Source organism: Neomonachus schauinslandi, chromosome X (genome assembly GCF_002201575.2).
Source record: "Neomonachus schauinslandi chromosome X, ASM220157v2, whole genome shotgun sequence".
Taxonomy (NCBI): Eukaryota; Metazoa; Chordata; class Mammalia; order Carnivora; family Phocidae; genus Neomonachus; species Neomonachus schauinslandi.
In genome coordinates, this window is record NC_058419.1 from 704,951 (window position 1) to 730,644 (window position 25,694).

General features: G+C 40.4%; 1 protein-coding gene across 2 annotated transcripts; it reads right to left on the reverse strand.

The window, feature by feature from the left end:
* Positions 1 to 4,556: 4,556 nt before the first annotated feature.
* Positions 4,557 to 23,726, reverse strand: FUNDC2 (FUN14 domain containing 2). 2 transcript variants are annotated; one of them, XM_021682756.1, is made up of 5 exons: positions 23,594 to 23,726; positions 19,688 to 19,826; positions 13,952 to 14,027; positions 9,454 to 9,585; positions 4,557 to 6,851 (listed from the first exon to the last, which is right to left on the reverse strand). In XM_021682756.1, exons 1-5 carry the CDS (start codon positions 23,724 to 23,726, stop codon positions 6,774 to 6,776), a joined length of 558 nt encoding a protein of 185 aa, XP_021538431.1. In that variant the 3' UTR covers positions 4,557 to 6,773. The 2 variants fall into 2 exon arrangements, with proteins under 2 accessions (XP_021538431.1, XP_044767794.1); XM_044911859.1 differs by having other exon boundaries at positions 19,688 to 19,834; positions 23,590 to 23,726.
* Between the last annotated feature and the right edge of the window lie 1,968 nt (positions 23,727 to 25,694).

Here is a 25,694-nt window from a genome sequence, read left to right on the forward strand (position 1 = left end):
GGAGAGTGGCGGGGGAGAGGGAAAGGGAGAGAGAATCTGAAGCAGACTCCGTGCTGAGCACGGAGCCCACTGTAGGACTCGAAACCAAGAGTTGGACACTCAACTGAATAAGCCACTCAGGAGCCCCCTAAATGCATTTCTTAAGATTATAGATATAGATGTTAATGAATTGTCTTTAGCATTTGAGTTTAGAGTACTGGTACCATTCATAAAACTAGTCATGTGTTAAGTGAAAAGATACCCCTCCAGTGCCACAATCATGATGCCTTTCATACATGCTAAATTCAAAGGTTTCTCTAACCCAACTCCATACCTGTTGCATTTCCAGTGATTCAGAGCAAAGTGTCCTTCCAGATGCCAGTGAGAGCATTTCTTTCCACTTTTACCTCCCCACCACAGTGCATAGCAAGAAGACACTTAATATTTGTTCAAAGAGTGGTAGGAAAGGCCTAGAAATGATTCTTGTAATGTTTAACGACCCCTGATTTATCATGAGAAAACCAGGAAAAAAAAAAAACTTTGTATCCTTATAATCAAAACATTACAGTGGATCTTCATGATGTTAATACAAGAAGCCTGTTGACAGTTGTCAGTGACTTTCTAAGCAGGAGCAGAAACAAATTCTGATACGTCCTTGTCTTAGTCCATTCAGGCTTATAAACAGCAGACATGTTATTTCTCACAGTTATGGAGGCTGGAAGTCCAAGATCAAGGCACCAGCAGATTTGATGTCTGGTGAGGGCCTGCTTCCTGGTTCACAGATGCCTGTCTTGCTGTGTCCTCACCTGTTGGGAGGGGTGGGCAAGCTTTCCCGGGTGTGTTTAATAGAGGCACTAATGAGTCATGAGGGTTCCACCTCCATGAACTAATCATCTCCCAAAAGCCCCACCTCCAAATACCATCACCTTGGGTGTTATGATTTCAACATGAATTTTTGGGAACACAAACATTCAGTCTATAACAGTGAGGATCCTTCCTTGCCTCTTTCAGCATGCTAGAAAAAGCCTACATTGCCATGAATGGACTAACATAAGATAGTCTGTGATATTCAAATACCATTATTATTTGAGACCAACTCTTTTTTTTTTTTTAAAGATTTTATCCATTTATTTGAGAGCGAGAATGAGAGAGAGAGAGAGCACGAGAGGGGGAGGGTCAGAGGGAGAAGCAGACCCCCCGCCGAGCAGGGAGCCCGATGCGGGACTCGATCCCGGGACTCCAGGATCATGACCTGAGCCGAAGGCAGTCGCTTAACCAACTGAGCCACCCAGGTGCCCCGAGACCAACTCTTCTTTTAAGCAGCAATCCCTAAAGTGTTTCTAGGAATTGCTGTAAAAGGGGGGACAAAAGGCTTCTGTGGTCAGGTAAGTGGGGAATGCTAGGTTAGACATAAGTCAACAAGTTTCTCTCCTGTAAGACTTCAAAGCTTTCAATATGCTACTGTAAATCATGTTTCTTTGAAAAGGACTATTGTATGCAGTACTTGCCAAAGTGTACCCATTTTGCAGGCAGCACCTCACAGGGAGAATGTTCCCCAGAGAGACTTGGAGAAACGCTGCTTTAAAGATGTTTGGTCAACAAACCAAGGTAACCATGCTCCGTTCTCATGAATTCATTTAAATGAACTCTTGTGTTAATAGTGAAACGATTTAATCAAACATTTTCCAACTGTTTACATCATATACAAATGTAAATTACATTTAAAATTACCAATTAATAGCAGTGCTAGGATTTACATTAGGAATCACAATATGACCAAATACATTGTTTTCCTGTGCTTTATTACAAAATTATTTTTATTAACTACTCAAGTTTCAGACTGTTTTAAAATTTTTTTCCTATGGTATACTACTTTACTTAGGACTTTTAAAGCTTCAAATAAATTGTTCCTTCCTATCTTTAAACTCAGTCCTGTCTCAGTTGAAGTTAACATCTATTGGCAGACATTAATTTAAATCTGATTCTTCTCAACTATTATGACACACAGAAAAATAAAATAGCCATCAAAAAAGCTCAACATTCATCCAGTGTTTTTTATGTGTTAGGGGCCACAGCACTGAAGCTCAGTCTCCAGGGAGGAACTGGGAAGGTGAGAACTATGATCTCCTCTATTTTAGAGACTAAGAAGTCTGTAAGTGGGCTGGTGGTGCTAAGTTTAATCACTTGGTTAATTAGTGACTAAAAGACATCAGTGTAGAGGGTGATATGTTGGACCATATCCCACTACTTTTCATCCCAAAACTTCAGCATCCATTGATGACAAAAGCTCCTGATCTGCCATTATGCTAGTGTGACAACTCCCTTCCCTGCATCCACTTCCCACAACTCCTAACATTTAATAAACTGTACACTTGTGTTTTTTATCTGAAAGGCATCTAAAGTTGTATGGCACTTAATATAAAAGGCTTTAAAGGCCTGTTAAGTAGTCACTTGTTAACAGCAGAACTATAACTTTTTTAGCACCAGGTTCCAAATCTGCTTCAGTGGTTCTCAACCTTGGCTGCTCAGTAGAAACATACGAGGCATGTCAAAAACTCAGGCTGCCCAAAGGTACCCCAGACGAGTGAAATCAGTCTTTAGGATGAGAGCCAGGTATCAGTAGTTTGTAGAATTCCATTGCTCTCAATAATCCTAATAGCATTTCTTATGATTTTAAATTCAGAAAGGTAGACAGTTTTGGTGAGTCAATAAGCTGACTTCACAGGTTTTTTTAAATGTGAAAAAAGTGCAGCACTGTCAATTTTCTTCAGGAAAAACAGTGCTCTTAAAATTCATGATTCCTTAAGAAGAACCAAACATCACAGAACATCATTTCTGGGAACTCAGGTCCAGGATAAGATATATATTTTTTGCCCAATTTTCCAAGAGATACACTAACATTGTGTAAACGATCAAAAAGGCCCCATACCTGGACTTCATGACAAAGAAACCAAGCTGGTAAGTTGGTGGAAGCAGCAGAGAGGGCAGCAGTCTAATTTTGCTTACAGGGTCCAAAACTGGCCTTAAGTGAGTTTCCTTCAGAGAAGAAACTGAGATGATCATGAAACATTAATGATACTCAGAAATTTCAAATCCATCTCTATACCATTTCTTCAAGCAGATTTATTGTATTTTCCAAAACTATAGAAAAGTAGAGGTTTCAAGTAAGAGCCCAACCATTAGTCATGCCCATCTTGCTGACAAATGTCAAACAAGGATGGAGACAACATTCTTATAATAGTTAACTATACAGTAACTGCATTTTGATACCTTAAGCACCCACCCCAAGAGTATGTTAGCTAGAATTACATAAGATTCATTCCTTCTAGAATACTGTTCTCCAACTTTATTCATGTCCTGTCTTCTGCCAGCATCCATGAGACAGTTAACTGCCCAGGTACAGTAAGGAGGGCTCTTACCCAATGGTAGGGCAGGTGGGGGAATCAAGACCCCTGTTCTTTGATGAATGTCTCCAGGCTGAGTGGTAAGAGGTTGCAGCAAACATGAGGTCCAGATGGGAAGCAGGAGGAAAATGTTGTATGTTAAGACAATGACACTAATGACTATGAGGCTGCTCAGCAATGAGTACACAGAGCCTTAGGGAGACTGACAACACTGGAGTCTATTTTTTGAGAATGAGAGGGCAGCAGCCCTAAACTGACACCACGGCGAACTTTGGGGAGAAGGAACTCAAGCATTATAGCTCTGCTGTGTCGGGCCCCATGTCCCAATCCTGTCCAGTCCCATCACGGGAGCAACAATTGATCAAAGGGTGGTCCAGAGTCACAAGGGCACTGGGAGGGGCCGTGGTGGCCCGGCAGGGGACAAAAAGGGCGCAGTGGGGTGCTTGGGGGCAGAGTGGCAAAGGGGAGAAAAGCATTGCAGGTGTTCCAGGCACCAGGTGTGGATGTGTTATGTCAGACAACTCAGCGTCATAGGAGTTTCTCCCAATTCGGGCCAAGCTACAAGTAGAGAAGGCCCGAGTGTGGTGTTACCACACCCCTGCCATCAGGGGGCGCCAAAACCCTGAACACACTGGATACCTGTCATTCAAGGAAAAACTGCAGTCTCTTCAGCTCCCCCACCACTAAAAAAGAAGCCCAGCACATTATTGGACTCTGGGTACTAGAGAAAAATATGTGCCTCACTAAACAGGCCTTGCTAATCAAATGAAAATGCTGCAGTCATGGGTGCAATTGCCTGGTCCTGGTATCTTGGTTTTGCATGAAGGGTTGGCAGCTAGCTGTTCTTTTGGGAGAAATCTTACCTCCCCCTTCACCATCTCAAACAAAGCTGCTGGCAAAAGGGCCTCAATTTATAAGCTCCCCTAAATGCCTGCGCCTACTTCAGCTCAGCTGAAATCTGACATATACACCAGAGCAACGCACAGCATGACACCAACCTGCAATACTGACCTTAACCATGCACTTCAGGGTCCCAGAAGCAGCCACCTTGGAAGAAACTTCAGCAGGAACCTAGAGATTTTATTTCAGTCTATTATCTATTACAACCTGCTGAGAGCTTAGAATGACCTGCTAATGTCTGTTGTCATTGCCAATAATCACAGGCAACTCCCATCCCATCAGAGAGGCATCCAATGGCCACTCTTCCTGTCATGCAACCCAAAGGAGCACAGGACACGTCACTTAGGTTTTACAGTAACCATTCCCTTGGGTCAAGTCATCAAAGAGCTGCAGCCTTGATTGCCATGTATGACATAACCCAGGGACCCAGGCACCAGAAGCAGAATGTAGAAAACTAAGGAACAAATAACTCAGTGTCTTTAATAACTATATTGCAGGCCAAAAAAATAAAGGAAAAAAAAAGAACATACAAGATAAAAAGAGACTTAAGAGACCATTTGAATGCAATGTGGGTAGACCTTATATGGATTTTGATTCAATCAAACCAAATGCAAACCACTTAAGAGACAGGAAATTTTGAAAACTGGCCGGATATTTGATGATAGTAACGAATTATTATTAATTTTTTGGTATGATAGTAGAGTATTATATTTATGATTTTTAAAAACAGTTCTTACCTTTTAGAGACACATACTGAAATATAATGAAATGATACATTTTGTATTTGTTTCAAAACCATTGATAAAACAAGCTATGATTTGATGATCATTGCAGGTGGGTGATAAATATATGAGGGTCACTGTACTTTTCTCTTAGATATGTCTGAAAATTTCCATGATAAAAAGTGAAAACATTTTTTTTAGTTCTTACACAAAAATATGCAATACAGAGGCTCATAGCATTATGATTTGGGGATGGTTCATACATATTGTAAGCAAAATAACTTACGTTGCCTTAAAATGAGGGAAAAAATGCAGATAGATGAAATCTAAAAAGTTCCACACATCCATTGGTAGCTACAATTTCCAAATTCAATCCATTTTTTTCCCAAGTTAAAAGGCAAACATTTTAAAAGAAGGCCTTAAAAACATACATTTTGCAGAGATCACCTGCAAGTTTAAGAATTAATTCTAAGTTTCCCGCATTCTCAGAACTCATAAAGTCTCAAATAATTCTTTGGATCAGTCCCTTTTCTGGATACGTTTATTATTTTGAGGTCATCAGTCATATGTTCAACAAATCCTGAATACCTATTAAGTGCTCAGTTCCATGGATGAAATGGTGAAGACACAAGCCTTACCCTCCAGAAGTGGATAGTCTAGCCGAGGTTGCAGACATGGTAACAGGCCATGACAACAAAATGTGCTAAGATTCTAAGCATGTGTATCTATAAACTTTTAAAGAATAATTCTAAGAGTTGTGGCCACTGTGAGACAGCAGAACGTTTGATGATGGAAATAATTTACTTCACACATGCTATTGCTACTGTTCTCAATTCTGAATGCCTCTTTAAAACTCTGGCTCAAATGTGAGGTATTTCATACCAACTAGATAAAGAAATAGATCTGGCACAGAGGAGCCATGGCTATCCCTAATGTTTTGACAAGAGGTAAATAATACTTAAAACCTTTTCTATGTAATAAAAATCCAAGAGCTTCTTCCCTTTCCTACCTAAAATCACTTATTTTACCATGAAAAAACCCTTTGGAAATAGCCATGAGGAAAGCATCCCTGGATAATATCTTAATGTCCCTAAATGATTCACTAAGTTTGACCATCCGACGATGTATCTATTAGTTGGTCTCCCACCAAACACAATACCTTTAGCTCAGCATATATACCTTTAGCACAAGTTCATTCTATATTCAGATTTTTCAATTATAGTGCTTTACTGCCATTTTTGTCAGGATAATTACAGCAGGTATACAAATAGCTCTCTTTCTGTAATCTAAAACCAACTAAGAAAGAAAGCAGACACCAAGATAACAAGTCTTTCATGCTTAAAGGCAAATGTATTCAGTTCCTTTCCATGCAGCACATAAGGTATCTATATGCTTGTGATTTCTTTTCCAAATCAAGTTTGGGACAACCGTTGAGGATCCACTCATCCTCCAAGGTGAGCCATCTTATATACCATGCTCTGTTAAGTATCTTATATGGGAGGGAGAAAGGAACACTTTTGCTGACCTACAGATTAGTCAAGTGGGGAGTGTGCTGGGAGAAGAGCTAATGTCTATGGTCTCTTCCGTTGCCATCAGGTTCACAATAGGGCCGTATCAACTTGTACCGACAGATGCCTATAGAAGCCATTCAGATACGCCACAGCAGGGAGGAAGAAGAGGAGAAGCAGGAGACTTGATGTCCTATGATGGAGTGAAGAGGCTGCTGGTTTGGAAAAAAACAGGAATAATGAAAGTGAAGTTGTCCTCCTTAGGATGCCATGCCAAGCAGAAAGCCTCCGAAAAATCCCCCAGTCACTATAACGTTCTTCTTCACAAATGACACTACCTAGGAACAGAAGATAGCACAAATCGGTTATTTTGCAGGAATATTATTATTAGGAATCAGATCTCTATTACCTATGCGATCTTAACAATGTCAATCCCCTCACCACTGGGTCTCTGGGTCAAGATGGTAGCAGGGATGCTAGTGTGAAATGATAAAATTCAAGAGATGTTTTTGAAATGGGACTTTGATTGGATGACTGGCCATATGAGGGATGAGGAGGAGAAGCCAAAGGCAACTCCTTGGAATCTGTCTTCAGTTATGTCTGTTAGAGAGCTAAGAAATCTGCCTGAGAATTCATTTAGGAACAGGGAAGAACAGAGTTCACGGGGGAACTTATGAGGAAAGATTAAAGCTGTATTCAATAAACTAGTTATAGAGGCAATTCTCAGTTTCCAATTTCACTCCTTTGTTCTCCCTGACACCTACTTTCCAATTAAGGCTGCTCATTCTGAAGTCTCTCCTCCAAATTTCTCTATCCATTCATCCTGTCCATCCATCAGTCGATCTGTCCATCTACCTCACCCATCCCCCTCTGAGGCTTCCTCTTGAGTAGAAGCTATATATTTGCATTCTCACACCTCACCACATCAAAGGATGATTAAAATAAGGATATCTTAAATTCACAAAACTTCCACCTTCTCCTGTCCACTCATCTGCAGCTCAGAACATGCACTCAGCACCCTTTGACTCCCATGCCCTATCAATTTCCATTTCAGAGAGAACTTTGGCAAGTGGGTCAGACTCCCTCTTTTTCCCAAGTACAACCATCACCTTAGACACTATTCATTGGGACAACATATCTGGTATCCTGGCCTAATCATTTCTTGAACTCAAGTACAGTGACTTCATGTCCCAACCATTTAAGCCTCTCATACCCTGACCTGCTCCACTCTACTACCCCATCCTTCTGGGACTCTTTAGCATCCTTACTCCCACTATGCCTATGACTTCCTATGTCACTTTCACTGGCCCTCTGACTTGACTGGACCCCACATTTCCCTACTTGAGGTATTGTCTTTTGCCACCTACCATCAGGGGGAATGAAAAAAATCATACAAATTCCTGAAATAATTGCTTTCATTCATTATCTTTACTTTCTTACTTCCTACTCATTCCTCAACTTGCTACAGTTTGGCTTTCAACTCCACCACCCCCCTAAAACTGTTGTCACTGAAGTCACCAATGACTTTATTGGTAAACACTGAATTTATCATCCTCATTCCCTGTGACAGTGCCAGGCCACAAATAGGAATAAAAAAATTTGTGGAATGAACCAATTCCAAACCTTTTGGTTAGTTTATAACAAGTTCCCTCTGTGACTCAACAGTTAGTTTTAAAAAAAACATTAACCTTATACTGTTTATTATATATACTTCCCATGTCATTAAAGAAGTTTTCAACAAGCATGTATTACTTTTGTAAACATGCGAATAGTCAAGTTTTGGCAAAATGAAAAAAGTGTCACTTTTATAACCCTGAGCTTGAGGCAGGGATAGAAGTGGGAGGGACTATCTGCACTCCTGGGCCCCCACAGATGCCACCTTCCAGTCTGGGCAAAGGACCAGCTTTGGCCTGCCACCCACCATCATACTGGGACTGCCATTATGTACCTGGTGAGGTGGACTTATCTGTTCAGTATTTTCTAATTGGCTAAGTCATTTACCACTTATCTATCTGCTTTTCAACTTCCAAAAACTTGCTGACATTTCTTGTCTTCTGGTATTTTTCTCCTATTCTTTTGGTCCTTATGGGTTTAACCTGTTTTATTTTGTTGCCATCATTTGGCAATATTTCAAGGACAAGGCCTGTTTCAATTTACATCTAAATCCCTCTTCTGCACTTATCCATTCCTTCTCTCTGTGAATCCAGAACATTCACTGATCAAGGCCTCCTTGATCCTAGTTTATTTCTCCCCACTTCAGTGCACTTATTTCTTTGGCACATTTAACGTATTTCCAAAGGTAATAAAGTAGCAAAATTCTTTTAAAAAGGAAGGACTTCTCCTGTCCTCCCAAGTGCCAGCCAATATAACCTAACCTGGTTTTATGTGTTAGAGCAGGGGTTAGCAAACTATATAGCCTGTAAACCAAGTCCAGCCAGCTGCCTATTTTTATATAAAGTTTTGTTGCAACACAGCCACACCCACTTGTCTACATACCATCTATGCCTATTTTCATGCTACATGGTGGGGTTCAGTAGTTGTGACAGAGACCACATGGCCTACAAAGCTGGAAACATTTATCATCTGGCCCTTTACAAAAAAAAAAAAAGGTTGCCAATCTCTGAGCTAGACGTTCCTGCTAGTTATATGTACATGTAAAGTATGGACATTTCAGAGAAGTGCGTGCATGGAGACAAAGTATGATTTAAAACCATCTACATCCCACTTGCTGCAAGAACGAACTCAAGGCATGACCAATGCACATATGTAATGTATCATTTTGCATTCTCACTCACTGATAAAAGTCACCAACACTTCAATCACCCAGCTTTGAACAAATGCCTCTAAAGTAAAGATATTCCATCCAAGGCTGACATATTGGTGTGTCTACCCCACTGTCTGCACTCTTTTCACACTGCCGGTGAACAAAACAAGTCTCACCTCCTCTGCTTTGCTTTTGACCTCTGTAGTTATCTGGTTGCTCTTACGGATCTTCAGCTGTTCCTTGGCTTTCTTCATGTCCTTCTCTACTCGCTGCCAGTCAACTTTGATGTACCCAGTATGGTTTGCAAGCTATAGTTTCAATAATGACAGCAAAAAATAAGAAACACAGGCTTGTTATTTCTGTTCATTATGATTAAATCACTGAAGTACATTATCAAAAACCCTTCTGACTTTCCATTTCTTGAGACATTTGCCATCCAGTTCATTGCATGACAATGACATTCACTCCACATCTACTCAGTATCCACCCAACATGCAAGGCCCTATGCCTGATGCCAGATTGATAGACTGGCCTTCAATGACTGCTGGCAATTCTTTTACTCTTATTTATACTCTTATCCCTCTCTAGAAAGTTTTAAGATAGCTTAAAAATATAACACGGTAAGAAGAAAATCAGAATTGAAAGTCAAGATGTAAGGTGAAGAAACCTTACAGACCTTACAGCCAACATAATCACTGTCGGCTCAGAAAGAAATCTTCTAATACATGGCCCCACAGAGATTTCTCAGGAGCAACTTCATATAAGGGGTACTGAGAGAAATACATCCAAATATATGTATAGAATATGCCCACTTCCCTTCATGAGGATAGCAGGCACAAACACTAAAACTCAGTGAAAACAATTTCACTGAGAATATGTGAATAGGATAAAACTTATTTAAGTATGTTGTTTTCTGATGGATTGTTACCCCAGGAAGTAAAGAGACTCATTATAGCCCATCAATCAATCTTCATCAATATCACTTCTCTCCACCCAAGTTTTGGTAAGTCATACCTATCTGAATTTCTCAAAATATCTATAACTAAAACTCTTCTCTCTAGTCTCCTCCTGCATTGTTGCTCTTCCTCTAGTTCCTATTTTAGTTAATGGCACCATCAACTCATCAGTCACCCAAACCAGGATGGAGAAAATATTTGCAATATAGGTAATAAACAAAACATTACTACTCATAAAAAGTGAAATTGTTCTCCAGATCAGAAAGGAAGGAGCCAAACTGTTGCTATTCATAGACATGTCTGTCTACATAATCTCAAAGAATCCAACCAAAAAACGAACAAGAACTCCTGTATCTAACAAGCGAGTTTAGGCTGGCTGGTGGAGGCCGCACGATGCCTGGAGTCCCTGTAGAAGACATGAACCAACAGGAGTTGGTCAGAGCTCTGGCAGCCTGACTCAAGAAGTCTGGGAAGCTGAAAGTCCCTGAATGGGTAGACATGACCCTGTCAGACCCTACGATGAGAACTGGTTCTACACCCGAGCTGCTTCCACAGCACGGCACCTGCACCTCTGGGGTGGCGCTGGGGTTGGCTCCATGACCAAGATCCACGGGGGACATCAGAGAAACGGGGTCATTCCTGGCCACTTCAGCAGAGGCTCCAAGAGCATGGTCCACGGGGTCCTCCAAGCCCTAGTGGGGCTGAAAATGGAGGAAAAGGACCAAGATGGGGGTTGTGAACTGACACCTCAGGGACACAGGGATCTGGACATAATTGCTGGACAGGAGGCAGCTGCCACCAAGAAGCATAGAACAAACGCTGGGTTAATATACTGCCTCATTTGTAAAAAAAGAAAAGAAAAAAAGTGAGTTTAGAAAAAGTGAGGTTAGCAAGGTTGCAGAACATATAAGATCAACATGCAAAATCAATTGCATTCTTTTTGCTAGCAATCAAAGCAACTGGAAATGGAAATAAAATTTATAATAGCTGTAAAATAAATACTAGATACAAATCTAAACAAAAATCATATAGGATCTGCATGCTGAAAACCATAAAATGCTGAAGAATTTAAAGATGAACAAATAAATGGAGAGGCAGGCCCTGTACATGGAATTGAAGACTTAAAATGATGTCCAATTCTTTCCAAGTTGAGCTACAGAGTTCCTGCAATCCCAATCCCAGCAGAATGCTTTTGCAGATATACAAACAAGCTGGTTCTAAAATGTGCATGGAAAGGCAAAAGACCTAGAACAGCCAAAATGATTTTTAAAAAGAATACAGTTGGAGGAATCATACTATCAGACTTTAGGATTTACTATAATGCTACAGCAATGAAGATGACAGTGTGATATTGGAGAAGGGACAGACACACAGATTAATGGAACAAAATAAAGAGTACAGAAACAGATAACCCAATTTAAAAAATGGACAAAAGATCTGTATAAACATATTGTCAAAAAGGCTCTGTGGGGGGCGCCTGGGTGGCTCAGTTGTTAAGCGTCTGCCTTCGGCTTAGGTCATGGTCCCAGGGTCCTGGGATCGAGCTGCTTCTCCCTCACCCACTCCCCCTGCTTGTGTTCCTGCTCTCACTCTCTCTCTCTGTGTCAAATAAATAAATAAAATCTTTAAAAAAAAAAAAAAAAGGCTACCTGGATAGCAAATAAGCATATGAAAAGATGTTCCCTATTACTAGTTGTATCATTCTGAGTCCAACTGGAAGACAGGCTTGGGGCTGAGGGTGAGTGGCCAAGGAAAGCCCCAGTGTAACTGAAGGTATAAGGTATCTAGGAATGAAATCAAAGCACAGTGCAGAAGATGTGTATGAAGAAACATTTTAAAGTCTATGCGAAGACATTAAAGACCAAAATAAATGGAGAGAAAGCACATATTCACAGATGACTCATTTTCACAAAAGGTATTAATTCTTCCCACATTTACCTATATGGTTCCATGTAATTCCAATCAAAATTTCAACAAAATATTTTAAAATAATTGACAAGCCTCTTCAAGCAAAAAGTATAAAAGCAGCCACAGCACTCCTGAAGGGTATGTGGAGGAACCTGTAATACCAACTATCAAGGCTTAGTAAAGGTAGAAAGTTGACCAGTGAAACAGAATAGAGAAACTAAAATCAGATCCAGACATATATGGATTAATATATGATAAATGCCACACTATAAATATTGGGAAAAGGAAGACATTCACTAAATGCTGCTAGGACAAGTATCAGTATGAAAGAAAGGAAACTGGATCCCTACGTCAAATGACATCATGCCTACCCACCATCATCCTCCCTCTGGTGACCAACAGCATGAGTGCACAGCACTGACTCCCCAGGTCCCACGCACCTCCCCTAGCAAGGAGGCATCCCTGTACTCCTTGAATATCTGACTCATGCAATACCAGAATCCCATTTTGAGAATTTTTCCTGGTGATACTTCCAGTACCAATTGCTTCTGTCTGTCAGGGCCCCCAAAAGAAACAGAGGGTATACTCAGATTAAGATATTTTGTAATGTCGGGGCGCCTGGGTGGCTCAGTCGTTAAGTGTCTGCCTTCGGCTCAGGTCATGATCCCAGGGTCCTGGGATCGAGCCCCGCACTGGGCTCCCTGCTCCACGGGGAGCCTGCTTCTCCCCCTCCCGCTCCCCCGGCTTGTGTTCCCTCTCTCGCTGTGTCTCTCTCTGCCAAATAAATAAATAACATCTTTTAAAAAAAGATATTTTGTAATGTATATAAATATTGAATCACTATGTTATACTCCTGAAATTAATATTGTATGTCAATTATACTTCAAGTGAAAAAAGTTTAAGGTGAAATAAAAAAGATATTTCAAAGGAACATTAATATATTTACAAAGTCAAGTCTGGAGCAGGGTGTAGGGGAAACTGCACTTCGGCCTGAAGGGGTGAGAGGAAGGAAAGATTACTGCAACCCGGAAGGACAGGGAAAGGTGCGAGGAGGGCCCCCGCCTTGCAGGGAGTCTGACCTGCCAGAGAGACAGAGAAAGGCCCAGACCTGCCCCAGCCCACTCTGCTTATCTAGCTCCAGTCACCTCCTGCCTCTCCCTCTCCCTCTGCTGCTCCCCCTGCTTGGGTTCTCTCTCTGTCAAATAAATAAATAAAATCTTTAAAAAAATACTTAGATGTGCAAGCACACCTTCCACCTATGAAATCAGGTGGGGGGCGGTACGAGGCAGGCCCCAAGCATTAGTGTTTTTTAAACTCCTTAGGTAATTCCAACATGGAGTCAAGTCTGCAAAGCAATGCTACAATGCAGCCTCAGAGAACCAATACCTAGTAGTTCTGAAATAAACTCTGGGCCAAACAGACAAGAGAGGACATCAGATTGGACTGTCATTTAGCCCTCATTTCTCACTGACTGCTCTGGGATCAATGTCCCCTATGTAAAATAAATCCTATCACAGGGCATTTGCATAACTTCATATTTTTGAAATCACATTTGTTTAACATTTCAACTGGTCTCAAAAACCCAAAGGAGCTATGATAAGGAATATGCACTATGTCCCCATGTTATAGATTATGAAACAAAATGTGACTACTAACTGATGAAATTTGACTCAAATGGTCACTAGCATTTCAAATAGTACACTGAAAATAAGTGCAAAGGCTATTCTAGTGTAATATAGCCAAGACTATATACACATTCTTAATTGGCAAGGGGGATTTCCAAACATCTAGGAATATTTCACATACAGACCTGAAGGAGAAAAAATCCACCTCCCACAGCTGTTGCAGCCAACTTTCCAACCTTTTGGAATATGAAACCCGTGCACCTACAAAAACCAAACCAACAACAGACAAGTTGACAGGCTGTCAAATGCATACAAACATGTACTTCTAACAATGTTCAGATCCTACTTACCTTGGGATCCTCCTTCCCACTCTTACATGATATAAGCAGAGAGCAGAGGCTCAGAAAGACCCTGATTCAAATCTTGGCTCTACCACTTACTAATTTTGTGGTTTTGAGCAAATCCCTTAAAACTTTCAGGTTGCACTTTAATTTTTTTTTAAGATTTTTAAAATTTGTTTATTTGAGAGAGAGCACAATCAGGGGGAGGGGCAGATGGAAAAGCAGACTCTCCGCCAAGCAGGGATCCAGGGACTCTGGGATCATGACCTGAGCTGACGGCAGACACTTCATCAACTGAGCCACCCTGGCACCCCTGGGTTGCACTTTAAAAGATGACTCTGGCTACATTGTGGAGAAGGGATTCCACGGGGAAAGCATAAAGGCAAATATCCTCCCAGGAAATTAAAAAACATGAGGGGACCCCCAAACTCTGCAAACTAGTAAGTGACTCTGGCAAGACTGCAGTATAAAAGAGCAATATACAAAACTCAATTGTGTTTCTATATATAAGCAATGAACAATTAGAAATTGAAATTTAAAAATACCATTTACAATAGCATCAAAAATAAGATGTGCAAGACCTACAAAGCATTGCTGAGAGAAATTAAAAGAAACCTAAACATGGTTTATGGATCAATGTAATCCCAGTCAACAATCTCATCAGGTTTTTTGTAGAAATTGGCAGCAAGCTTATTCTAAAATTCGTATGAAAGTGCTGTGTACCCGGAACAGTCAAATCAACTTTGAAAAAGAACAAAGTTGTAAGATTTACCTATTTCATGACTTATTATAAAGTTACAGTGATCAAAATAGTGTGATACTAGCACAAAGATTGACAAATCCTCTTAACAAAGAGTTCAGGGGCGCCTGGGTGTCTCAGCTGGTTGAGCATCTGACTCTTGATCTCAGCTCAGGTCTTGATCTCAGGGTCGTGGGTTTAAGCCCCACACTGGGCTCCACGCTGGGCATGGAGCCTACTTAAAAACTAAAACTAAAAATACTTAAAAAACAAAACAAAGAGTTCAGAAACAGGGGCACCTGGGTGGCTCAGTGGGAAGAGCATGTGACTCTTGATCTCAGGGTCATGAGTTCGAGCCCCACACTGCGGATAGAGATTACTTAAAAATAAAATCTTAAAAAAAAGAGTTCAGAAACAGACATATAGTCAACTGATTGTCAACAGGTGCAAAAGCAATTCAGAGTAGAGAATTATAGTCTATTCATCAAAACATGTGGGCACAATTAGGTATCATATGCAAATAAAGAACTTGGATTCCTATCTTGCAACATATAGAAAAAGTAAATCAAAATGAATCATGGACCTAATGAAAAATCTAAACCTATATATTGTCTAGAAGAAAATCTTAGTGATCCTAGATAAGGAAAATATTCTCAGACAGGATACCAAAAGCTAGAGCTACAAAAAAAAGAGTTGATAAATTACATTTCAAGGTTCAGAACTTCTGTTCTTTACTGTTAAGAGAATAAAAAGCTATAGAGAAGAATATATTTGCAAATCACATATCTGATATAAAACTTGTATCTGGAATATATAAAGAATACTCATAACTCTGTAATGAGAAAACCAACATCCCAATAAAAATATGGAGAAAAGATTTGAACAGATACCTCATCAAAGATAGATGGATGGCAAAAATAAGCCCATGAAAAGATGCTATTATCATTAATCATTAGGGAAATACAAATTAAAACCACAATGAGATACCACTTTACACCCACCAGGATGGTTGTAATCAAAAAGGCATAATGCCCAAGCATTAGTGAAGATGTGGAAAAACTGGAACCCTCATACATTGCTGGCAGAGGTACAAGATAGTACATGCATTTTAGAAAAGTGTATGTCAGGTTCTTAAGAAGTTAAAGCATTCCACCTATAATCCCCAGCCATACTATTCCTAAGTATTTACCCAAAAGAAATAAAAGCATATGTTTATACAGACTTGTACACAAATGTTCACAGCAGTTTTAGCCCCAAAGTGGAAACAAACCAATATCCATCAAGGTAAGTGGATAAACAAAATGGTTCATCCACACAGTGGACTACTACTCATCAAGGAAAAGGAATGAACTACTGATTTAAAAAAAAAACAGCCAGACGAACCTCAAAATTAGTATGCTAACCAGAAGAAACCAGCCAGACAAAAAAGAACACATACTGTATAATTCCATTTATATATAATTCTAGAAGATGCAAAGTAATCTACAGTGATAGAAATGCAGATCAGTGGTTGGTGGGGGCATGAAAGGGATAATGAAGAGGTACAAAGAAACTTTTAGAGTGATGGATGTGTTCATTACCCTGACTGTGGTGATGATTTATGGGTGTGTATATGTCAAAATTTATCAAACTGTATACTTTATTTTTTAAGATTTTATTTATTTATTTGATAGACAGCAAGAGCACAAGCAGGGGGAGGGGCAGAGGGAGAGGGAAAAGCAGACTCCTCGCTGAGCAGGGAGCTGGATGCAGGGCTCAATCCCAGGACCCTGAGATCATGACCTGAGCCGAAGGCAGATGCTTAACCGACTGAGCCACCCAGGCGTCCCTCAAATTGTATACTTTAAACAAGTGTAACTTATGATAATGCCGATTTATTTATTAAACTGTTAAAAAATAATAAAGAATAGCCAAGAAATTCCTGAAAAACAAATTGGCAGTTACACACACACACACAGATGCTGACATATAACAGAGGGAGTGTAGCAGAGAAGTGGGGAAGGGTAACTTTTGCAATAAACTGAGTTGGTGGGGCGCCTGGGTGGATCAGTTGTTAAGCATCTGCCTTCAGCTCAGGTCATGGTCCCGGGGTCTGGGATCGAGCCCCGCATCAGGCTCCCTGCTCGGCGGGAAGCCTGCTTCTCCCTCTCCCACTTCCCCCTGCTTGTGTTCCTGCTCTCACTAACTCTCTCTCTCTCTGTCAAATAAATAAATAAAATCTTAAAAAAAAAAAAACTGAGTTGGGACAACTGGGTATTCCACATGAAAAAAAGAAAGAAAGGAATCTACTACAAACTAAACACAAAAAACAATTCCAGGTGGATTTATAAATGTAAATGTGAAAGGTAAAGTAATAAAGTTCTAGCATATGGGGTAGGCAAAGATTACTTAAACAGGCCACAAAAATTACTAACCTAAAGGTAAAGATCTATAAAATTGACTACATTAAAAATAAGATCAGTTCATCAAAAGATACCAAAAGGCAAATGAAGACAATCACAGAATGTAGAATGAGTGAAAATATCCGTAAAACGTACAACCAACAAAGGACTCCTATTCAGAATATATAAAGAACTCTTATAACTCAGTAAGAAAAAGAATGACAACAGAAAAATTACATAAGATTAAAAATGAGACTTTATCAAAGAAGAGATCGAAAATGATCAAGAAACATAGGTAAAAGTTATTCAATATCACCACTACTCAGGAAAATGTAAATGAAAACCATGTGAGATACAACTATCAGACAAGCAAAAATTTAAGTCTGGCAATATTAAGTGCTTACAAGAATGCAGAGCATCAGGAACACTCAATCCTTGTTGTTGGGAGGGTAAACTGTTACAACCACTTTTGGAAAGCAGTTTGACATTACCCAGCAAAGCCGAAGATACTTATGTCCCATGACCTAGCATTTCAACTCCTAGGTAAAAATGTGCGTATATACACACCAGGAAATTTATACAGTGTTCATATCAGCATTGTTTAAATTAGCCAAAAATGGAATCAACTCAAATGTCAGTCGTCACCTGGGTAAAAATACTGTGGTATATTCATGCAATGAAATTCTATATATAAACAAAAACAAAGAAACTACAACTACATACAAAACAAATTGAGCAAAAAAGGTAAGACTCAAAAGAATATACATAATTGCATTTATTTAAAGTTCAAAAGCAGGTAAACTATAGTATATTATTTACTGATAGAATTGGTGTTAAAACTACAAAGAAAAGCAAAGAAATAACTGCATAATAATCAGTACAGCATTTATCTCTAGAGTTTTTGGGGTGCTAATCATTTTTTTAACCTGTGTGGTTGTTACATAGGTGTCTGCTCTATATATATTCATTAAAATGTACACATATGTACTGCTCTGTATTTATATTATCTTGTACAATAACATTTTTAAATGTAAAAAGTAGAGATGAGATTGATGCATTAATATTCCTCACTAAATCTGCTGTTAAACTTTTTGAATTTATTACAAATGACGCCATAAGCTGTGTCACAATTGAGGACGTTATTGGCTACCTCCTAATTATACAACTTTCTATCCATGTGGTCCTGGGCCTTTTGAGCCTGAGTTCCTATAAAATAAGCATAATTACAGTACCAATTTCAGAGTGGTTGTGAGAAGAAAATGAGATATCTATATAAATACTAAAATATTTGTGTATTTTTGTGTTCTCTACTTCTTGGTGTGGAGAAAAGTGAACTCTTATATACTCTTAGTGGAACTGTAAATTGGTACAGCCATTGTGAGAAACCATATGGAGGTGTCTCAAAAAATTAAAAACAGGGGGCCTGGGTGGCTCAGTTGGTTAAGCATCTGCCTTTGGCTCAGGTCGTGATCACGGGGTCCTGGGATAGAACCCTACATACGGCTCCCTGCTCAGTGGGGAGCCTGCTTCTCCCTCTCCCTCTGCCATTCCCCCGCTTGTGCTCTCTGGCTCTCTCTCTCTGTCAAATAAAGAAAATCTTTAAAAAAAATTAAAAATAGAACTATCATAGAGGATCCAGCAATTCCACTTCGGGGAATATATCTAAAGGAAATAAAAGCACTAACTCAAAAAGATATCTGCACCCCCACATTCATTGCAGCACTATTTACAATAGCCAAGTCATGGAAACAACCTAAGCGTACATCAGTGAGTGAATGGATAAACGTGTGATATATACACACACACCATGGAATATTATTCAGCCATAAAAAATGAAATTCTACCGTTTGTGACAACATGGATTGACCTTGAAGAACTTACGCTGAGTGAGAAGTCAGACAAAGAAAGACAAATGCTGTATGATCTCAGTTATATATGCAATCTAAAACAAACACAAAACTCATAGAAAAAGTGATCAAATTTGTGGTTACCAGAGGCAAGGGGTTGGGGGAGGGGGAATTAGATGAAGGTGGTCAAAAGGTACAAACTTCCACTTAGAAGTAAGTATCAGGGAGGTAATGTACAATATGATGACTATAGAGTAGATTCTGAGAGTTTTAATCACAAATCATCATGCTGTATACCTTAAACATACAGTGATGTATATTTATTTCTTGATAAAACTGGAAGAAAAATGAGAACAGTCAATCCAGTACCAATTCAATCCAGTGCCAATTTCAGAGTTGTTGTGAGAAGGAAATGAAATACATAAATACTCAAAATAGTGCCTGGCATATAATAAATACTATGTTTAGATGAATGCTACATATTAAGTGATCAATTTCACAAAAGTCAATGTGTTTTCATTAGTTAAGGAGATTATTCCTGTAACTGCAATAATAAATCATGAAAAAAAAGACACTGGACATCATTTCACAATATATCTTTTTCATCACTTACCATCCAGTGACACCTCCAATTAACAGCTGGGTTGCCACGCTGTATTTTTCAGCTGAGGGCCCAGATTCCTGCCCAAACAGCTTGCGCCACCATGGCTGCTTTTTAGCAAATTCTGCAAGGTCCAGTGACTCAAAGTTTCCTACAAGAATTAAGATACTGAATAAGAAAATATTTACTTTTACAATAAATCACAGTTCTTAACTAGATTAAGAGATTTTTAAGGAAATGGGTACTGTACTAAGAACCTGCAAATATTCTATTTTAAACGGCAAATTAACTCTGAAATTGTGGCTAGCGACTTGAAAATCAGACTAAAATCAACAAATAATATCTGTCTTAAAGAAAAAAATAACTAGACAATTTAGAATTAGTACTCTAGTTTTTCCTCTCAAATTTAAAAACAACCAATGGATGTACAAAATCTGATAGTAATAATAATGTATCCTAAATGAAATGGATTTTCTTCATTTGCCTCTCCTTTTCAAGAATATGTCAATACTATTTAGCTCACAAATTCACCAATTCCTACCACTATATGGATCTCCACTGATAATAAAGATAAAAGGTAATGTTCAACTGAGCTATTACTATTTACCAGGCAACGTGCTAAACAATAAACATGTATACTTAATTAAATCCACAGAACATAGTAGGTACAAAACAAGGTACTATTTATTAATCCCACTTTATAATTAAGAAATGGTGGCTCAGAGGTTGATTTGCCCAAGAAAGGAAAAAGAGTTAACAAAATGTCTAATCCCTTTCTCTGTGGGAAGATAACGTAGGGATAAATTTAATGAATGATGCACAAGACCTCTACACCGTAAAGAACAAAACACTGAAGAGAGAAAGTGAAGATGACTGAAATTAATGGAGATACATACTTTGTTTTGCAAGGCAGTATTTTTAAGATGTTCATTCTCTCCATATCCATCTACAGACTCAATGCCATTCCAGTCAAAAAGTACATTTTTATTTAGAAATTGACAAGCTGGTTCTAAAATTTATATGAAGATGCAAAGGACTACCTAGAGTAATGTTCCAGTTACTATGGCAAATTACCCCAAAATGTCATGGAGCTAAACAATAATTTATTATGCTCTTAGATTCTGTGGATCGGGATTCAGACAGAATATGGCATTACAGTCCATTCCTACTCCATGATGTCTGAGGATTCAGCTGGAAGACTTACAGGCAGAAGGTCTGCAATCATCTCCTACATTTACATATACAGGCTGCCTCTCTATGTGGGTTAATTTGGACTGCCTTACAGCATGGTGCCTAGGCGCAAGGGTGCATCCCAAGGGAGGCAGTGAAAGATCAGGGAGGCAGCTGAAGGACTAAGCAGAAGGTGCTAACTATTTAAGACCTAGCCCCAGAAGCCATGCAGTGTTACTTTCACCACATTCTGTAGAATCAGTCACAAACTCCCACAAAGATTCAGGAGGGAATACATAGATCCCATCACGGAGTGGGAGCAGTGTCAAAGGCACACTGAGAAAAGAGCAGGTGGAATGAAAGATACTGTTGCAATCATTTAGGAAAATACAATGTGCCACAAGTGGTCAAAACAGTTTTGGAGAAAAAGAACAAAGTTTGGGGTGCCTGGGTCTGTTAAGCCTCAGATTCTTGGTTTCAGCACAGGTCATGCATGGTCTCAGGGTTGTGAGATTGAGCCCCATGTGGGAGTCCACGCTTATCAAGGAGTTGGCTTGGGATTCTTTCCCCATCTGCCCCTCCCCATGTACTCCTTTCCCCCCTTCCCACCTGCTCGCTGGACCGCACTTTCTCTCTCTCAAATAAATAAATAAATCTTTAACAACAACAACAAAGAACAAAGTTCAAGGAATTTCAAGACTTCTTACAAAGCTACAGAGGAATACAGCTACCTAACGTCGACTTATAAAGCAACCATATTTGACAGTGTAGAACTGACACACATATATGAATGGAAGAGAATAGAGAGTCCACAAGTAGATGTACACATAGCCATTCGATTTTCAATAACATGGCACCAAGGCAATTTAATAGGGAAAGAGTGTTTTCAACAAATTGTGTTAGAACTACTAGGTATCTGTACTAAAAAAAATGCAATCCCTACCTTATATCATACACAAAATATAATTCAACATGGATCATAGATCCCAATTTAGCAGATCCAAAATATGGATGTTTGAGGAAGTAGGTATCCTATGGGTTCACAAGTAGCTACATGAAAATTATTTTTCTAATGTAACAACATTAGACACCAGTACAAAAGAACACTAAAACATTACTGCTGTGTTGAAGAAGTTCTCTCCCTGGGTTAAAGAATATCACTGAAAACAAGAACGGAAAAAAAAAAAAAAACCCACCAAGAATGAGTTTTGAGGTTTGTGTTGTTTTTTTTTTTAAGATTTATTTATTTTAGAGAGGGGCGGGCGAGGGGCAGAGGAAGAGGGAGCAGGAAAGAATCTCTGGCAGACTCCCCGCTGAGCACAGGGATGGACGCTCTGCCGGCTGGATTTCAGGGCTCGGATTTCAGGGCTCGATTTCACGACCCTGAGATCACTGACCTGAGCTGAAATCAGAAGTTTGACGCTTAACCCACAGCGCCATCCGGGCGCCCCTGAGTTTTGTTTTAATGTAATTTTACCAAGCCCCTCAGCTCAATTGGAGGCTCCAGTCAAAAGGGGGATCAAATCAGAGACGTTTAGTTCATCCAACTTCAGTTATTCAACAAACACTGTTAACCAGTATGTAGACAAAAGTCATTTAGCCTTGTTTATGGGTCCAGGAAATCAATTATCACAGTGTTATGTGTTCATCACCATGATAAAGATTGAAATTCATGATGCCAACCTCAAAATTTCTCACAACCATTTCCTAGAAGCAAATATTTAATCAACCTATATATTTTAAGTGAATGAAGGCAGTGTACTCTGCAAGAAAATAATTACATTGTGCATTCCAACCCTAGTCACTTAAACTCGGTGGGGTGCTGGTCAATGATTAACAACCGGCTGCGGGTGATCTCTAGTGTACATCAATTTCCACGATGTATTCACTCCCTGCGAGTGTGACAGCATGGAACTGTGACATCACTGAACGCAGGGTTGGAAAAAGATGCACAGTAGCATAGCACACTGTTATTTCCATCACACGGACAGCACAGATGTAAATAACGTCAAGAGCATAGATAACAGCATACCATAGCAGACAATTAAGAAGTGATGAATTGTGAATACCTTCACTGCCTTTCTTTTTAACATAATTTAAGTAATTTTAGGTTTATATAATTGGGTTTTCGATGATGGCTGTGTTTAGCAATGGGATTTTGTGAACCAATCCTGAATTGAATATAACCTGAAGCAAGATAATTAGTAGGGAAAGAAGCATGATTTAAAGTCATGCTCCTCTGTGTATTTTATTATAGGGCATCTTCTTTGACTACGCGGACTTAATATAAAAACTATTTCAAAGTACAATCCCATGTGTACTACTCTTTCAAAACCATCAACAGCACAAGAGAAGGCTCCTTTGCACACAGAAGAGGCTTGCCAGGTGTTTGAGATGAACGTGCAAAGGGTCAAAAGAAGTCGCCTTAGTCTGAAAGTGCCAGAGCGCTTCCGAGAACCAGGACAGAATGTCTCCGGGTTGAGGCTGTTCGGGGCGGCGCCGGAAGGCCGACTGAGCCCAACCAGAGACAACACCCCGGGGCAGTTCAGTCCCAGCCCGGCGCCTGACCTTGGCCGGACCCTGGGAAGCGGCTGGGTCAGGAGCGAGACTGGCACGCCCTCCCCATCCGTGCACTGCCAGAACTCCCGGGGGAACTCTGCTGGGACCCGCAGGCGCGGAGCCCTTCCCCTTCCGGAGCTGAGAAAGGCGGCTCTCCGTGGCGCCGGCGCTGCGCGCGCCCGTCCTTACCTTTACCGGATGCGGCCATTTTGGCGAGTTCGTCTCGCGATGACAGCCGCAGGGTTTGGGCGCGGTAGGACGCGGAGTGGCGCGCCGTCATCGCCGCAAGCTGGCTTCCGGCACGTGGGGCAGATGTTTCCATTCCCACGGCGGCAGCGGAAGAGGGCGGGCCGAGCGCCTAGCTGTCACTTCCCACCCCCGCGCGTAGCTGCGTCACAAGGCTCCGCGGCCCCGCCCAGCAGGTGCGCCGAGACGCGCGTGCGCAGAGAGCCTGCTCTGACGGAGGCTCTCACCTAGAAGATTTCTTGAGACGCGACCGCCACATTGCCGTTCCCTAGTAAGGACTCTTTTACCCATTACTTTATTTAAAAATAAAGCTGGTTTGCGGTGTTAGTTCATGTAAACGTTGAGCAAATACTTATCAGTGCTTGCTATGTGCCCGACTTTGTTCCAGTAGAGAAAGTCAGACTCTTAAAAAACCACTGCAATAAGTAAGAATGCCTTTGGAGCCATTTAACTATGTTTCAGGGCACGTCTCCCCACTCCACCCCACCCCTAAGCTACTCCAAAAACTTTGGTCTTAATTTTGAACGCCTCTCTCAATGCTACAAATCCAGTTCTTCAGCAAGCCCCATAGATACCGCTTCACAGTGAATCCAGCCATTTCTCACCCTCCAGTGCTATCATCTTAGCCCAACTCACAATCATTTCTTGCCCGAAGTTAACAGGTCGATCTGCTCCTACCCTTATCCGCCTAAAGTCTGTTCTCTCCACCTCGGCCAGAAAGATTGGTCTAAAAGGTAATTCTGATCAGAAGCCTACCATGTCTCCCTGTTGTCCTCAGTAGAGAAGCCAAACTCCTTTTGCTGAACTGTAACCTACTCGGTGAGATTTTCCATGACCATCCTCCTTTAAAATTGCAGCCTGGTATATCCTGCCTTCCCCTGCTTACTTTCCTTTTGTGCACAGCACTTATTTCACCTTATAACATACTGTATGAGGTACTTATGTGTGATAAGTATTAATTACATCAGTTACTTGTATTTTTCAATGCTGTGTATCCAGTGCATGGAAGTATAGCATAGGAGTTTGGAGCATGAGTATGGAGTCGGATTACATGGGTTGGAATGCTACCACTTGGCAAACTGTGATCTTGGCCAAGTTGCCTAACCTCTCTGTGCTTCAGTTTCATCACCTGTAAAATGAAGACAAGAATAGCAGCTGCATTAAAGTAACTTACAACAATTCCTGGCATATAGTACATGCCAGCTATTATTTCTGCATCCTGGTGGGTGACAGAGAGAAGGTCTCAGCAAATGTTTATGAAAGGGACTTCTTCCTGCTTGTTTCCAAGCTGGACAACACCTCACCAGTTGCTCCTAGGCACATTCATACTTCTGCAGAACTGACTCTTAGTGATAACATTTTTTATAGCAACCCTGGTCAAGTTTCTTCTTATTATCTCCTATACTTTTCTTCTTATTATCTCCTATACTTTGAGGCCCTCATTCCCCCTGATAAACATTAACCTGAGTAGGGGCTCTGCTTGAGCTCAGCAGGGCTACATATTGATGAAAGGAGATCTATCCTATACCTGGGACAAACGCAAACAACGTTAAGAAGCATCACGTAACAACAATGCAATATAAATAAATACATGAATGCTGAATGGTTATGAGTGCTACATAGAAAAATGAAGCCAGGAGGGATATCAGTACTGCCAGTGGGGCTAGAGAGCTTACAATGTAAATGTGGTGGTTCATATTTAAGCTCATTGCGAAGGCAGGATTTGAGTCAAGACTTGAAGGAGATGTGAAAGTGGAAATGTGTGGCGATCTGGGGAAAAGATGTTTCAAGTAAAGGGGATAGCAAGTACTAAGGTCTAAGTGCAAGAGTGTGCTTGGTTTTTAAGGAAGAGCAAGAAGGCCAGTAGCCATAGTGACGTGAGACCACAGAGGTCTGAAGGAAAAGGACATGCAGATCATGGGAGATGCTCTAGGCCATGGTAAAGACTTAGGATTTTACTCTGAGGTCAGAAGCCAGTGGAGGGTTCTGAGTGAAGGAGTGACATGATCTACTTTATAGTTTTAAAAAGTCACTCGGTGGCTGT

What these genes read in the sequence shown, in the direction of transcription:
- FUNDC2 (XM_044911859.1), bottom strand. Translation starts at nt 23,726, where the DNA reads ATGGAAACATCTGCCCCACGTGCCGGAAGCCAGCTTGCGGCGATGACG. An exon ending in GCCGCATCCGGTAAAGGTAA is followed by an intron (nt 19,835 to 23,589) that starts GGACGGGCGCGC and finishes CAGTATCTTAAT; the next exon opens with TCTTGTAGGAAACTTTGAGT. An exon ending in GTGGATTTTTTCTCCTTCAG is followed by an intron (nt 9,586 to 13,951) that starts GTCTGTATGTGA and finishes TTGAAACTATAG; the next exon opens with CTTGCAAACCATACTGGGTA.